At 44.3% G+C, this 16,382-nt stretch overlaps 1 protein-coding gene across 2 annotated transcripts in view; it reads left to right on the top strand.

The window, feature by feature from the left end:
* Positions 1–16,382, top strand: part of ubr2 (ubiquitin protein ligase E3 component n-recognin 2) — a 38,893-nt gene that overhangs the window by 11,700 nt on the left and 10,811 nt on the right. Inside the window, exons 11-31 of one of the 2 annotated variants that reach the window (XM_041251448.1) lie at positions 468–566; positions 1,224–1,387; positions 1,904–2,003; positions 2,579–2,707; positions 2,967–3,150; positions 3,505–3,566; positions 3,649–3,759; positions 4,278–4,343; positions 4,875–4,997; positions 5,539–5,602; positions 6,007–6,131; positions 7,610–7,662; positions 7,781–7,883; positions 8,505–8,553; positions 9,240–9,394; positions 9,874–9,976; positions 10,335–10,444; positions 11,074–11,154; positions 12,180–12,361; positions 12,809–13,008; positions 13,278–13,371. In XM_041251448.1, coding sequence (XP_041107382.1) covers positions 468–566; positions 1,224–1,387; positions 1,904–2,003; positions 2,579–2,707; positions 2,967–3,150; positions 3,505–3,566; positions 3,649–3,759; positions 4,278–4,343; positions 4,875–4,997; positions 5,539–5,602; positions 6,007–6,131; positions 7,610–7,662; positions 7,781–7,883; positions 8,505–8,553; positions 9,240–9,394; positions 9,874–9,976; positions 10,335–10,444; positions 11,074–11,154; positions 12,180–12,361; positions 12,809–13,008; positions 13,278–13,371 — 2,357 coding nt within the window. Of the gene's footprint in view, positions 1–298; positions 398–467; positions 567–1,223; positions 1,388–1,903; positions 2,004–2,578; positions 2,708–2,966; positions 3,151–3,504; positions 3,567–3,648; positions 3,760–4,277; positions 4,344–4,874; positions 4,998–5,538; positions 5,603–6,006; positions 6,132–7,609; positions 7,663–7,780; positions 7,884–8,504; positions 8,554–9,239; positions 9,395–9,873; positions 9,977–10,334; positions 10,445–11,073; positions 11,155–12,179; positions 12,362–12,808; positions 13,009–13,277; positions 13,372–16,382 lie in introns of both variants that reach the window. The other variant, XM_041251447.1, reaches the window with a different exon arrangement.

The raw sequence follows: 16,382 nt of genomic DNA, 5'->3' as shown, positions 1-16,382 counted from the left end.
GTACTGCCACGGAGCTGCTTAACTGGCAGATTACTCAGTGTTTCTGTGAAACCAATGAGAGAAGACAGTTTTTCTGTTTCTTCATTTGTGGTTCTGTAAAACCAATGAGAATCGATACGCCGGCTCACTGCAGCGTCTCTGGGCTGTTGACTGGATAGTAAATAAATATAAATTAGGAGTTTTTTTCTAACAAAAGGTTAGATTGTCCCAGAGCCAGGTTCTAACAGTAAGAGCACAGTGATGGAGTGCAATGAAGTGTGAGGGCATTGACCTTGAGGTGAATTTCCTTGTTGTTTAGAATTACCGGCGCTTGCAGACAGATTTCATGGAGGATGACCATGAGCGGGTGATGTCAGTGAGCGCTCTGTCTGTCCAGCTCTTCACTGTGCCCACTCTGGTGAGTACTGTGTAGACTTCATTTTGAACGCACTGAGCGCCCCCTTGCCTCTTCTTTGCCTCCCTATTAGAATTATGAACGCATGCAGAGTGACTTTGTGAAAGACGACCACGACAGAGAGTTCTCGGTAACCGACCTCTCCGTGCAAATTTTCACGGTGCCATCTCTGGTGAGTATGGGCTGCATCTGGAGTGTTGCAGGGCAAGCGAGGACAAGCAGGAGTGCTGGTATTGGCAATGTGGACACATGACTGGTCTGGGGTGCCTCTAGAGAACGCTTGAACATGCCAGTCTGATTTGCTTACCTTGGAGTTGGAATGAAACGAGTCATGTATTGAATCATCATATGCTTTGTTTTGTTTGTTTTCAAATATAATGATGATCTATCATCAGGGATTCAAATAACATTTAAAAATGTGAAAATGTGCACCACAGCAGCTGTGATATATAGTTCACCCCCTAATCTCCAAGTTGCTTTGGATAAAAGCATCTGCTGAATGATAAAATGATTATAAATGCAATGTAAAAAGAAAATAAAAAAGAAATACTGCCATCATGACAGCTGCAGCAGCTTGTTGAGGCCTTCAAAAAATAATTAATCTTAGTTGATCATATGATAATTTTTCAGTATCTCGAAAATGGAAACCGTTCTGTTTTTTCCTGAGATACAGATAAATTATAACACATGTAAGTGATAAGGTCTGGGTTCATCTATTATGAATGCATGTAAGTGATAAGCTCCGGGCTTGTCTATCTCAGTAGCTTGGCTCCATGACTGCAGCTGGAATCCGTGTGCAGCTGCTAACTCCCTGAGGGGTGTGTTTCAGGCCCGCATGCTGATCATAGAGCAGAGTCTCCTGACCGTGATTATCAGAACCTTCATGGATCACCTGCGGCACCGGGACCTTCAGGGCCGCTTCCAGTTCGAGCGCTACACCGCCCAGCAGGCCTTCAAATTCAGGAGGGTGCAGAGCCTCATTGGAGACCTCAAGTGAGTCCTGCGGCTCCTGGGCTCCTGCCAAGCACCTTTCACTACATAGAGACAACCAGCTCAGGACAGCAGGGACCTGTGTTCTTGGTAGTAGAGAAGGTTTTTGGTCGAATGTAAAATTTGAATTCATTGTGTGCACCAGGACTTGTTTGTTTTTAAAAAGCGTTGATTTCAATAGTCCATTATTGTATGCTTCTGTTCTGCAGCACTGTCTTTGTGGTATACAGTAACATGTGAATACCTTCTTGGCAAAATAAGTTTGGTTTCACTTTGGGATGTTAATATTACTCATCACATCAGTGTAGGTTAAGAGTCATTACATACTAAATGAGAAGCTTTGAACTACTAGTAAAACTTGCTCACTACTTCTGAGCTTGAAGACCATGTTGATTCTTTGCTGTCCTTCGTGTTTTTGCGAGCCGTGTTTTTGTAGCTTTGTGCTTCATGTTGGCACATCACCATTTCTGCAGACTTCCTGCCAAAAATAAGAACTGATTTTAAATATCGCTTTCCCAGGTATGTTTTAATCAGCCGACCAACAGAATGGACAGATAAGCTCAGGGAGAAGTTTCTTGAAGGATTTGAAGCTTTCTTGGAGTTGCTGAAGTGCATGCAAGTAGGTCTGCTTTGGAATTTGTCTTTGCAAATTCTTCTAACTCTTGAAAGTGGTGATTTTTTTTTTTTTTTTTTTAATAGCATTTCTATCTAGAATGTATTGAACTATGGCCTGAGGGTTGCAAAAGTTACAGGTTTCTATATAGAAGTGCCCAAAACCCACATGCACTAGTCTATGAGATGCTTAACAAGCTTTCATAAATGTCTTCCCAGGTGTTAGAAATCTCCAAATGAAATCATTTGAACTGACTCTCAAATTCTCGATCTTAATACAGCATCAGTAAGGGTTAAATCCCCATGGGAGCAGTGGTGTGAAAGCTGTGCACTTCGTGGGTTCTGATCTGTGAAGCAGCAGTTTCAACATTAACATTAAAGCTGTTCAAAGTTTTCAGCCAGGCTGATTTCCTTCTATCAGACTCTGGAATACTTTACTTTAGCACTGTGCAGAATTACACGGTGCTGTGAAGCTCTCCCCTGGGGTTGAGCAGTGCAGAATTATACAATTCTTTGGAGTTCTCCCCTGGGGTTGAGCTGTGTGGTTGAGCTTAATTCAAGGTTTTGTATGAATTTTGCAAGGGCATGGACCCAGTAACTCGGCAGGTGGGGCAGCACATTGAGATGGAGCCCGAGTGGGAGGCAGCCTTCACTCTGCAGATGAAGCTGACGCACATCACGTCCATGATGCAGGAATGGTGTTCTACTGACGTGAGTACTATCCGCTTATTAAGCCCTCATGCTGGTTCGTCCATTCTCAAACGTATTCGCAATGCCATTGTTCTTTTCATGGACATTGCAGGGGGAGGGGAGTATATGACAAACATGAGTCTCCTCAATTACATATTTAAGGTTCTGTACAGAGATTCTTAGCTGTGACTCTTGTTCTAGTTTGCTTTTGTCTCGCCCCAGTTCAAGGGACCAGCCCTTATAAACCTACTGGCTTTGTCCTGTGTGTGTCGGTTTGCAGGAGAAGGTGTTGATTGAAGCCTACAAGCAGTGCCTGGTGGTGCTGATGCAGTGTCACAGTGGCTTCACAGACGGGGAGCAGCCCATCACTCTGAGCATGTGTGGCCACTCTGTCGACACCATCCGGTACCGTGTGTCCCAGGAGAAGGTCAGCATTCACCTGCCTGTGTCCCGGCTGCTGGCAGGTAAGAACAGTGAAGAGTTGGCTCTGATGTTAGGAGAATTGCCCCCTTTTATGTGTGGATGGGGGAAGGATTCTGAGCTGTACTGTTTGCACCTTTGCTGGAGTGTACTTGCAGTATACAAATAGAATTCCTGACGCAACATTGCAATGCATTAATTCTACAGTAGGTGGTGCGATTTAAGTGCTGTGACTAGACCTCTGGTGTGAGGTTTTACACTCTGCTGTGGGAGCTGGAAGTACAATAATATGTTCTTCTGTCGGTACAAAGCTGCTTATTCTCATGTTTTACATGCAGTAACAATGCACTTTAAGATTGCTTAAAAGCATCTTTAAATAGATATTATCTTTCTTCTAGGGTTACATGTTCTCTTAAGCAAAACTGAAGTGGCTTACAGGTTTCCAGAGCAGTTACCTTTGGTAAGTCGAGGTTCCCTTTGCAGTCCCTTTACATTTCTGTCATATTTCTGTTGAGTAACTCATTTTCTGATTTGCCCTTCAGTGTGAACTGAGCCCCCCAATGCTGATTGAGCACCCCCTGCGCTGCCTGGTGCTGTGTGCGCAGGTGCATGCTGGGATGTGGAGGAGGAACGGCTTCTCCCTAGTCAACCAGGTATGTGTATGCGTGTGTGTATCTGTCTGTGTCACTGTGTGTGTGCTTGTGTGTCTGTGTGTGTGTGCATGCTTGTCTGTCTGTGTGTCAAGAAAGGCTAATTTGCTTCTGCTCTTTTATGAGTTTGTGCCACCAGCACATTTTAAATTCTCATGTCTTAAAATATTACAGGCTGATTTGCATACATTTCAAAAACTGCAGAATGACATCTACTACCCATTTGAGAATGTCACAATGTTTGATTTGTTTAATCCTCAGTACATGGTGTATTGTTCTTGTCACACTTATGCTGTGTCATGTATAGAGTCATACTCCAGCTTAGAAAAACCAATACAGTGCTTTCATTATAATACCACAGGAAAACCAATACAGTGCTTTCATTATACAGTAATACCACAGCTGAGTAAATGTTGCAGGTCATGATGTGGCCAGTCCATAAAATGAAGTCATGTTTGCAGATTCTCTGATAAGGTGACAGTTTTATTGGGTCTGTGTTTTTAACTGTGTGTGCTTTCCAGATTTACTACTATCACAATGTTAAATGCAGAGTGGAGATGTTTGACAAGGACCTGTTGATGCTACAGGTAAGCAAAAGTAGACAATGAATCATACACGCCGTGCACTTGCATAGCAAACATGCATTTCCTTTTTAAATGCTGGTATGTGGTACTACACGAGGTTAAAGGCCGTTCCGTTTCCATGGCTTTCTCTAAGGCTTCACTGTTTCAGCTCAGCGGTGCTACTATGGGTTTCTTTGTGTTCTGCACATTTGAGACCAGTATAGTGAATTGCACTGTACAACAGAAGATTTCTAAAATTTATTTTGTAATTACAGAACCCCAAAACTTACAAATCTGTTGATGGCTCATAATGTCACTTTCAGAGCAGGAAACTAAGGACTCATTACAATGGAAGACCCTTTGTTACACACCACGATCTGTGGAAGCTGCACACCTTGAGCTGCTCTGGGATTTGTCTAGCGGATGCCTTTTGACTTCTTTTAAACTGCTGTGTTTATTAAATACATAATTTTATGCACTGCTTAGATCTCCTTTTCAAGTCAATCGGAGCTTGTGGTTTATTAAAACATGAGTGTTTTTTTGTTTTTTTTTCAGGCAGGCGCATCAATGATGGATCCCAACCACTTCCTGATGATCGTGCTCAGCCGATTCGAGCTCTATGAGATCTTCAACACTCCAGACTATGGCAAGAGATACAGCGGGGAGAACACCAACAAGGTGCAGCAACTTAACTGAATACCTGAGCTGCAGCTTTACTGAATACATGAGCTGCATGTGTGGTGTGAATGGAGGGACATCCTTGCAAAATAGCATGGTGCTGAATCAAAACCATCTAAATGTTTAACTTGAGTGACCTGAAAGTGATCCAAAATGGGAAGGTTATTATCCCCACTGGGAAGGCCTGTTGAACCAGTTGTCCTTTTGTGGTGAAACTTGGAGTACCAGTTATTCAGTTACTAGGGCTGCAGTGGTATCTGTTAGTAAGATACAATAGTACACATTGTCCTTGAATACTAACACTTTCCTAAGAGTCTTTCTCTTGCAGGAGTTCTTTAAAAGTCTGAAGTGTATTCTATGGTAGTAGATTCAAGGAGGTATATGGAGGGAGCTGTCTGTGTTACTTATGTGAAGGTTATGTTTTTACTGATCAGTCTCTAACATGCACATCTGTATTGTCTTTATCTGTGACACATTTAGTCAGATTCTAGGGTTTGTATAGGAAGTGCTGTTTGAATGCCTGCTTTTGTTTTTCTTGCAGGATGTCATACAGCAGAATAGTACTCTCATAGAAGAAATGCTGCACCTTATCATGATGGTTGCTGGTAAGCTGAAGAAATATATTTTATAAAAAATGTTTGTACCCTTCACGTAGACATCTACAGGGCTGTGGGGGAGTGGTAGCGTTGATGCAGACTCCCCTCCACAAGCCTAACCTATTCTGCTATGCTAACATTAGATGAGGTTAACAACAGTGTCTGCACCTGCTTGGCACCCAAAGATGTAAAAATGTACATTGCTTTTTTTACTCCTGTACAGTCCTCAGTTTTAACTACAAAGACATTTGTCTGTCCCTCAACCTGTGAGTCACTGGATACTTGGTCAAACATTGAGTCAGCCTTGTAGGGTAGTAGCGCACAGTGCAAGTCTATACCTGGTAGCTTACCGGAGGGCTCTAGTCTGAGAAGCAGGATCACTATGACGGAGCTCCTGTTTGTTTCTCTTGTAGGTGAGCGCTTTTCCCCGGGAGCCGGGCAGGTGAGCGCCTCTGATGAGATCAAGCGGGAGATCATTCATCAGCTGTGCATCCGCTCCATGGCGCACAGTGAGCTTGTGAAGGCCTTGCCCGAGGATGTGAGTATCCAGCAGAGCTTGGGCTACAGGTACTGGGCCTGCTGCTGCAATAGCAGGGACCCTGCCTCAGACACCAGCACACCAAAGGGCACTGTGTTGGGTTAAAACAGGAGTTGCACATGACAGCCTTTGCTGGAAGAGCCTGGCGTATTCTCTTTTTTTGTTCCTGTGTAGTACTTGCCAATGCTCTGTGCCAGAAACAAAGATTTAAAGTACACAAAATAAGTGTTGTGCACCAGTGGGACAGACCCATGTGAAAGTACATGCTCGCTTCATGTCTGTAACAGTTGTGTAGAAATTGACGTCATCTTGCACAATTGGCATCAGTTCTATTTTAAAGTGGATAAGTGTAGATAATTTTTTTAAACACGTTTTGAAATATAGATTTGAAGTTTCTGATTGGGTATTTCCCCTCTGTGCAGCTGCAGTCGCATACATTTCAATCTGGTCCCTGCTGCTGCAGTCACATTCATTTCAATCTAGTCTCTGCTGCGTTTTAATCTGTTTACTTCTACAGTTCTCCTTTTCATCTCATTCCACTATAATGCTGAAATTTCTCTTAAAATATTTTTTTTTTCTTTCCTCCCTAATCCTTCAGGATCAGCTCCCTGTCTTCAGATCTGCATATCATCTTGATAAAGCATATGTTCAGATCAGATCTGCATATCATCTTGATAAAGCATATGTTCAGATCAGATCTGCATATCATCTTGATAAAGTGTTCTGTTCAAATCAAAAGGAAAATATCCCAGCCCTAGCCAAGCATTTCGTTTTATACGATTTCTTACCATCTGTTAAATAGTTTTATTTAAACCTTTTTGTCTTGTGTTTTTTTTTTTTCTTGTCCAAAAAGATCTGAAAATATTTTGAAGATATTTTGTCTCCAATGATAGAGTTGGGATCTTACTCCAGTAAGTTACAGATACAAGTCAAACCCCTTCAGCGTTTTGCTGAGGGAGGGAGGAAGGATACACAGCAAAGCACTGTGTCAACAAGATACCCTTCCCAAAGAAGGGTCTAAAACTGTTCACAGTATATATACTGCATATCCTGACTCGGTATGGGACAGGCAGCCTAGAATATCAGGAGTTTAAACAATGTTACAACTTTAAAAGACAGATTTCGTCATTGTATAGACTCCTTATTCTTTCCATTTTAGTGGGAGATAGTTTTGTGATCTATTTGAATATATACAACTCCAGAGTACATTTAGACGTAACCCAGCATGGCTATTATATGTAAAGAATCTTTGTATCTCCTTCACCTTTGTCTAAGCAGAGATTACTCATCTGTCAGACCTGCTCTACTTGGCTGCCACTAGTTGGTGTTCTCCGATATTGCAAAATCAGTTCTGTATTCCAAGAATGTTCATCCAGGAAACTAATTGTTGGAAGTTCCCAGCGTGTTTTTGAAACCAGCTGTGGGAGTTGTCACCAAATTCTGATTCCTTCTTTAAAGGCATTTTCTTTTTCCTTTAGGAGAACAAAGAAACGGGAATGGAGACGGTCATTGAAGCAGTCGCTTTGTTCAAGTATGTTTCCTTTTTAGGGTCCTTGGCTGAATTTTTTTTATTTTTTTATCATTTAAAACCATTTCAAGACATTCTATGGGTGACCCCTGACCCCTGACCTCTGACTCATGCGTTTCAGGAAGCCAGGGCTGACGGGCCGGGGCCTGTATGAACTGAAGCCTGAATGCGCCAAAGACTTCAACCTGTACTTCTACCACTACTCCAGAGCAGACCAGTCCAAGGTAAAGACTTCAACCTGTACTTCTCCCACTGCTCCAGAGCAGACCAGTCCAAGGTAAAGACTTCAACCTGTACTAGTCCAAGGTACAGAGCCCTTCCCAGACATTCAAGAGCCTGCGGTTTCACGGGTGGATTATCAGGTTCACTGGTGAAGAGAAAATGGTTTTTCTTTTAATAATTGTTTGTTTATTTTTACTTGTATGTTAGATCAGTGCATTGGAGTGAACTGTGATTTTGGTGATAAAGCGAGCAGTGTTTTACAGACATTCTTTTTAAATACTTGAGACAAACTCGAACTTTACGTAAATATAATGCCACCGGCCATAATAATTGGAAATGCTCTGTGCCACCTACCGGTTGCATCAGCAATCTTCCTGTATAAACATTTGTCCCATTGCAGTGTTTAATACAGTAGTCAGTGTGTTTGCAATGATTTTGTTCTGGACTAGCTCCCCATGGTGAAGACAATGAGGAGTGATTGCACATCCTAGTCAAAGTGAATAACAAATTACAGCTTCAGCAGAAAAGGGGATACTGTGTGTGAAAAGCATATATTGGAAGGGCCATTCCCCTTGCACTTCGCCCCAGGGATTTTAAACAGGTTCAACTTGTATTATCTCCAGGCAGAAGAAGCACAAAGAAAACGGAAGAGGCAAAATGGAGAAGATACAGGTAGAGTTTTTAAATAAAATGCCTGGTCTTTATTCCAATAAGTGCAGTAGTGTAGAGAGAGTGGGGCTGGATCAGGCAGTGGAATAGGGATCCGTATTACCCAAGCGACAATCCAGCCATGAATAACATGGACGTTGTATTCTTGTTGCAGTTACGCATCACTTGACTGATTTGCGTGTATTTGAAGAGCAGATTGTCTTTTCAAATGGCTCACCCCCCCCCCCAGCACAGGGTATATACAACAATCTGTGAGTCATCCAGTATTGAAGCATTCTGTGATTTGGGTCACTAACACATCAGTAGCTGCTGTTGCATTGCACATGTCTGTGGACTTGATCCCTCCTGACCCACTTGTAACCACATTGTGCTTTCTGGAATTCTCAGAACAACTGGGAGACTGCCAATTCAGCCGCTGTTAGGGCATTCCCTGTAATGCTCCTTGTGAATCACTGTGTGAGGTTCTTGCCGAGTAGTGACACACAACTTACATGGCATATAGAGGTCTATTGAATCACAAGGATGCATCAGTTTGTATACAGGGAGACTAGTGGAGTTATTCAGACTACAAAATAATATTAGTGATTGAGGTTCCTGCAGAAATAGTAATTTTTGTAAATGTTTTTACAACAAATGTAAATATACAGTTGTTAGCATGTGTGGCTAACGCCTCTTCCTCCTTGCTGCAGCTCTACCCCCTCCTGTGCTGCCCCCCTTCTGCCCGCTTTTCGCCAGCCTGGGGAACCTGCTCCAGTGTGATGTCTTCCTGGGCATCCTGAGCACCGTGCTGCAGTGGTCAGTGGCGCCCAGCGGCTGTGCCTGGTCTGAGTCCATGCTGCAGAGGGTAGGTCTCCCACTGACTAACAAACACACCAAATAACTGTAAGGGGGTTTGCTTCTGGTGTTAAATAATATTACTGACTGAGAGCGAAGCTGGAGTCTGCTGAATACATACCAAGAGGATGTGACAGAAGCAGGCCCCTGGGCTAGTAAGAATGCAGTCAGTGAGTGCAGCTCTCCTGAGTGTGTGTGTGTGTTCGGGTGGTTAGTAAGAATGCAGTCAGTGAGTGCAGCTCTCCTGGGTGTGTGTGTTCGGGTGGTTAGTAAGAATGCAGTCAGTGAGTGCAGCTCTCCTGGGTGTGTGTGTGTTCGGGTGGTTAGTAAGAATGCAGTCAGTGAGTGCAGCTCTCCTGGGTGTGTGTGTGTTCGGGTGGTTAGTAAGAATGCAGTCAGCGAGTGCAGTTCTCCTGGGTGTGTGTGCGTTCGGGTGGTTAGTAAGAATGCAGTCAGTGAGTGCAGCTCTCCTGGGTGTGTGTCCTCCAGGTGCTGCACCTGATCGGCATGGCGCTGCTGGAAGAGAGACAGCAGCTGGAGAGCAGCAGTGAGGACAATGACGTCACCTTCAACTTCACACACAAGATCTCGCGTGAGTCTGGCCTTTGCCTTGCCACTCCACTCTTTCATAGGTTCAGGAGCTGCATTTACACATGCAGGACCACATGTGTCTGAGGGCTGCTCTTTAAATTGTGGAGAGGCCCATCAAAAGACCTCTACTTTAAAGCCTTTTATATGGTGAATGTGGATAATGTCTAATATAATAGATTGTAATTATCTCAAACTGCTGTAATAAGTCCACTGATCACACAGTCCAACTCCAGTAGACTTAGCTGTGACCAGCTACACTTCTAATAACTACCTATTCAAGGTGCCATGCTGTGTAATTGAAGATTGGTCTGTTCTTGAATGCAGTGCTGTCTGTAAAGCTGCTTGTTCTCTTCTGTAAGGACCCAGAGAGGATCCCAGTAACTGCCCCAGTGTTCTCGCCATGCTAGAGACCCTGCAGAATGCTCCACACCTGGAGGTTCACAAGGACATGATTCGATGGATTTTGAAGGTTTGACACAATTTTTGTTAAGGGAATATTTGCTTCATGAGCATTGAGTTGTTGGGGCCTGCTCTATGCCACATTTACTCTGTTAGTACTGTACCTTTTTATTTAACACTAGGTCTATTTTAACCATCTAAAAATTTTACAAGCAGGTAGTTGGGCTGCTTTTTTTTTTTTTTTTTTTTTTAAGGCCAATTTTAAATTGGCTATTTCCCAGTGCTACCCATTTCCCAGTCCATACTATTTACTTGGTAGTTTTGTATTGTTTGGAACAATGTCCTGATTAAGTTACGTTGTTTGTGGTGGCTGCTATAATGATGCTGCAGTCAGAAAATGGCACAACACAAGCAGTGTTTTATAAACTCCACATGGCTTCTGTTTGTGGATTGCATGGAACTTACAGTACCATCCGATCCACTCTAAACCGATACGCTAATGTAAAAGATGATTGAATGATTACAGTATTGTGGGCACTAAATAAAAAAAAAAAAAAAAAAAAAAAAAAAAAAAAAAACCTTAAGCCATATATGTAAATTATCTTTGTGGGTTAGTTCAATTGTCACAAAGATCTTAATTAGCCTCCTCAGAGGCAGAGCCTTTGACCTTGTCACAATGAAACTTTTTTTTCATTGCAGACCTTCAGCAGCATTAAGAAGATAAGGGAGCAGACCGCAACCACTCCTGTATCGGAGACTGGAGGACAGGCCTTGGAGGAGGTAGTGGAACCGGCTCCAGTGGTTTATACCAAGCTAGTTCAACACAGACATTGTATTGGGCTGTGGCATTGCATAAAAGAACGTGGGGTAGATGAACTAATTGAAAGATCATTGGGAGCTCTGGGAAGGTGATTCTGACATTCATTTTTTTCCTCGTCTTTGGATGGGAGTTGGAGTTGAAGTAGGATTTTAGGTCAACCAAATGTTAATGTATAATTGAGAACGTATAAGTACTTAAAGCCTTTTTATGTTAACAACTATAGTAGGAAAGGGGTTAGATATTGTGTGCTTAACTGTCTGCACATACCTAGTTTAGCACTAACGAATTAATCACAGACTGTCTGCATAGAGCAGAACAGGATGAAACCACGTGACAAGCTGCACTAAAACGAGGTGAGACAACTCCCCAAGAACAAAGAAAGAACTTATTCAAACAGCTTGGCCTCGTAGCCAGTGAAGACCAGCCCTTTGCAGCAGAATGGTTCCAATCAATGGGTGGTAACTTGGACTGCATTCCTATGCTGCAGAACTTGCCCAATAATTGTAAGGAGGTATAAAAGGAATTGTAACCTGTGGATCAGTGAGCTTACCTTGTGTTGTACCACCTGTGAAACCTCTTGGGCTCGTGATTAAAGTTCTAACCTATTAAAAAGACAATGGATTGGTGTGAATTCCTTCCTCTGACATCAGAAGTTGTATATAATTAGCTTGAGAAAGACCCTCCCTTATAAATGTAGGAGTGTTTTTATGTTGCAGACTGCAACATAAATGTGAAGGGTAATTCAGTCTTGAAGTGCCATTTCCTCAGGTAATTGTTAACGTCTGTAGGACCTGAATGGAAGTTTAATTTGTTGGAAGGCCAACTCTGCTCATGCCTGGTCTCCAGTCTTGTTGAGATGTACACTGATATTGATGTGTAGTTCCCAATGTTAGTCTACATACTGGTCTCCTGTCTTGTTGAGATGTACATTGATGTAGACGTGGAGTTCTCAATGTTTGTGTCTCCCCACACTCTTCTTGTGCAGACGGTGCATGACCAGGACAAGGCAGAGCGCAAGCGCAAAGCAGAAATGGCGCGGCTGCGCAGGGAGAAGATCATGGCTCAGATGTCAGAGATGCAGAGACATTTCATCGACGAGAACAAAGAGCTGTTCCAACAGAGCCTGGAGGAGCTGGAGGCCTCCACCTCCACTGCACTGGAGCACAGGTGGGCGTGCACAGGCCAGCACAGCACTGTGCCACACTATTCCGATGGAGCTGTGTTTTGTCTGACTTTATTACTGTGAAGGAAAGTCTTTGGGAGAATTAGTGGAACTCTTTCTGTAATTTAAACTATTTTACTTTGCAAACCGTTATGGAAGTACAGTTCCCATGACACTGTTACCGCGGATGTATGGTTTCAGTTGAAATGCCCTTAAGTACTACTGTTCTTGTCCAGTGTAGCACGCTAGAGCACCCAGTAGCTGTGTCTCTGCTGCTGCACCCAATGACCCTGTCTCTGCTCCCCCTCCACATCCCCTCTCTCGCGGGTGCTGTGCTCATTCCAGTGCACCTGGTAATTGTGTCTCTGCTTCCCCTACCCATCTCCTCCCTCCCCACTGCTGCACTCGTTCAAGTGCATCCAGTAATCCTGTCTCTGCTGCCCCCTCCCCAGCCCTTCCCTCCCCGATGCTGTTCTTGTGGCGCTGGGTCCCGGGCGCACGCGGGGCAGTGAGAAGCGACAGGTGGTCACCTGTATCCTGTGTCAGGAGGAGCAGGATATCAAAGCACACAATAAGGCTATGGTGCTGGCTGCCTTCGTCCAGAGGTCCACAGTCATGTCCAAGAACAGGAGAAGAGTGATGCATGATCCTGGTAAGTGGCTCTTGCCAGTTGGTTCACACTAGTTGAATTAAAAAAAATAGAATAATGATGATAAAAATGGTATGCTAGTAGTTAAAGCATGGTGTGTTTTTGAGCATATGGAGGAGTGGTACTTGTGTTTTAGAGTATGTCAGATTGTTAGGTTTGCTACAAATGTGTTAATTTTTGGAAAATCATCAGAAAAACAAATCGCAGAAATGACAAAAGCTTCGGAAAGGAGGAGACCTAAACGTTCTTTGTGTTTTGTTTTCCCTGTTTAGATAACTACGACCCCCTGTTTATGCACCCAGACTTGTCCTGCGGTACTCATACTGGGAGCTGTGGACACATCATGCATTCACACTGCTGGCAGAGGTTTGTGATGAACGCTGGCCCTGCACTGTAGAGGCTGAGATACTAGAGATCTCGATACTGTGGGGTTCAGCACTGCACTGTAGAGGCTGAGATATTGGAGATATCGATAGTGGGGTTCAGCACTGTAGAGAGTGAGATACTAGAGATCTCGATACTGTGGGGTTCAGCACTGCACTGTAGAGGCTGAGATATTGGAGATATCGATAGTGGGGTTCAGCACTGTAGAGAGTGAGATATTAGAGATCTGGATACTGTGGGGTTCAGCACTGCACTGTAGAGGCTGAGATACTGTGGGGTTCAGCACTGCACTGTAGAGGCTGAGATATTGGAGATATCGATAGTGGGGTTCAGCACTGTAGAGGCTGAGATATTAGAGATCTCGATACTGTGGGGTTCAGCACTGCACTGTAGAGGCTGAGATACTGTGGGGTTCAGCACTGCACTGCAGAGGCTGAGATATTGGAGATATCGATAGTGGGGTTCAGCACTGTAGAGGCTGAGATATTAGAGATCTCGATACTGTGGGGTTCAGCACTGCACTGCAGAGGCTGAGATACTGGAGATCTCGATACTGGGGTTCAGCACTGTAGAGGCTGAGATACTAGAGATCTCGATACTGTGGGGTTCAGCACTGCACTGCAGAGGCTGAGATATTGGAGATATCGATAGTGGGGTTCAGCACTGTAGAGGCTGAGATACTAGAGATCTCGATACTGTGGGGTTCAGCACTGCACTGTAGAGGCTGAGATACTGGAGATATCGATACAGGGGTTCAACACTGCACTGCATTGAAGATGCTCTGCCAACACAAAGCAGTCTTTAGATATTGCTAAATTTAAAGGTCATGGAGATCAGTGGGTTCCTTTCAAGTACAAAAGGTAACCATGCCCGAATGGGTATTTACCTCCCAAAGACCCGAATATTGTATACCAAAGCTGCTCTTTGAGTCTGTGGCACAGTCATGCCCCTGCCCCCGAGGGATCTAAAGTACTGTGCTCCTAGATCTCTGTGCCATTTTTCCTTTCAAGACTAACCTGAAGGAGATCCTTGTTCAGATAAGTACAGTTGTTAATTATATCTGTATATATTTAGCATTTTAGTTTAGTTTTAGTTTTTTACACATTTTGTTTCGGTGCTCGGTGTCACCAGCCCCGCCTGCCCCCTTGGACTGCAAGCACAGATTGCCCACAGGAGGACATTCTGTCCATCGCCACCTCAAAGGAGTGACGCTCTCCCTGTTAGCAGAGTTCATGCCTCTACTCAGGAGGGCCACTGAAACTTTGCAAGTGCCCTGGCCTACAGCAGGGTAAACAAGGCAATCCCTCTTTGATTAGGAGCTTACCGGCTCTCCCTTAACCCCCCAGTTCACCCGGATTTCCTCCATGAGATCCGATCCTTCGAGGACCATCCAGCAACAGCTCTTGCTGCGTCCCGTTTAGTGGACATCCTATACAGACTGCATGATGCTGAAAAGCTGGGCCTGCCCCATTTTCCGCTGGTTGACGCATCCATTGCTGTCCAAGGATGCTGCCTGCCCTATCAAGCAGTGCAGGGTTCCTGAGGTGATCCTCGAGAAACTTAACCGGGATGTTCTCTGCAAGGTTACGGAACTACAACAGTATCCTGGTAGCCTATCAGTCGTAGCTACTGCTGTCCCTTTCCTCAAAATACAGGCCCTCGCCACAACAGCTGGATGTTCTGCACCTGGAGAACAAACTTGCTCCAGTTGTCTAAGCTCAATGGACAGGCTGTAGACAAAAACTTAGCTGCGCTGCAGCCGGCCACAGGTAGCTTTGGCTTTTCCAGGCACATGTGCCAGACTGGGACAAAGCACTGCTGTTGGACACCTTAATCACTCCAGGGCATACGTTTGGTCCCGCGGTGGCTGAGATCCTGCAGCGCTGTCGCTGCATGCCTCGCGAATCCACTAAGGAGCTGGTTCTCTTGCTTCCAAAGTGACCACCTCTAGTATTAAACCAATGGCAAAATGGTGCCCTAGGGCCCAACAGCCTCAAAGACTGGCACAGCTGGCTGGCAAACACAATTTTCTAGACTGACCCACGGTTGCTTGCTCCAGAGGCTATAATAGATTCCGCTGCCCGGCACAGAGACAGAGGCCAAGCCACAAACGAAGGGAACCACCTGGACTATTGCTATCCGTGCATCATAGACATCTGGGTGCTTACTGCCCAGGGTTCGTATGGGTGCTTGAAAATCTGGAAAGTCCTGGAAAACTGTTTTAACAAAATCCAGTCCTGGAATATCCTGGAAAATTGGTATTTTATTAAATGGGTCGTGGAATTGAAAAAAACTCTCCCGACCGCAGTTGCAAGCTATCCAGCGTTACAAGTTATAACTACTTTGTGTTAATGTTGTTTTTGGATAATTTGACAGTTTAAGCAAATTTATATTGTTTTGTCACCGCCGCTATAGTTTTAGTTATCATGTTTTGACTGTGTGAAACGCTTGTGCATCGTAACATGGTATTTTTTGGTTCTTGTAATTAGAATGTGTGAGGTCATGAAAAGTGCATGAGTGCTTGACTTCAGCTGGGGAAATACGAACCCTGACCACTGTTCAGTCCGGCTATTAACTGCCATTCAAGAATGGTTCCCCTCCCTTTTCGGGGTGTGACATCAGTCATGGACCCACAGGGCACCGCTGTGGTGTCCCAGGAGATAGAAGCTCTGCTTCAAAAAAGGGCTATTTACTTGGTAGACCCCCTCGAGATGGAGAAAGGATTTTACTTCAGGTACTTCCTCATGCCAAAGCGGTATGGTGGTCTTAGACCGATACTCAACCTCAGACAGGGCAACCTGTATCTGAGTCGGAGGAGGTTAAAAATGTTGACAATGCAATGGCTGTTGCAGTCAATCAAGCCAGGCTACTGGCTCATGGTGGACTTTAAGGACGCCTAGTTCCAAATCCCCATAAAACCAGCGCACCTTCAGGGAACGACGTATGAGTTACGTGTCTTACCATTCGGCCTCTCCATAGCTCCACGTGCCTTC

This window comes from Polyodon spathula, chromosome 5 (assembly GCF_017654505.1).
Source record: "Polyodon spathula isolate WHYD16114869_AA chromosome 5, ASM1765450v1, whole genome shotgun sequence".
Lineage (NCBI taxonomy): Eukaryota > Metazoa > Chordata > Actinopteri > Acipenseriformes > Polyodontidae > Polyodon > Polyodon spathula.
The sequence above is the reverse complement of the archived record's forward strand: the minus strand, read 5'-3'. Positions and strand labels throughout refer to the sequence as shown.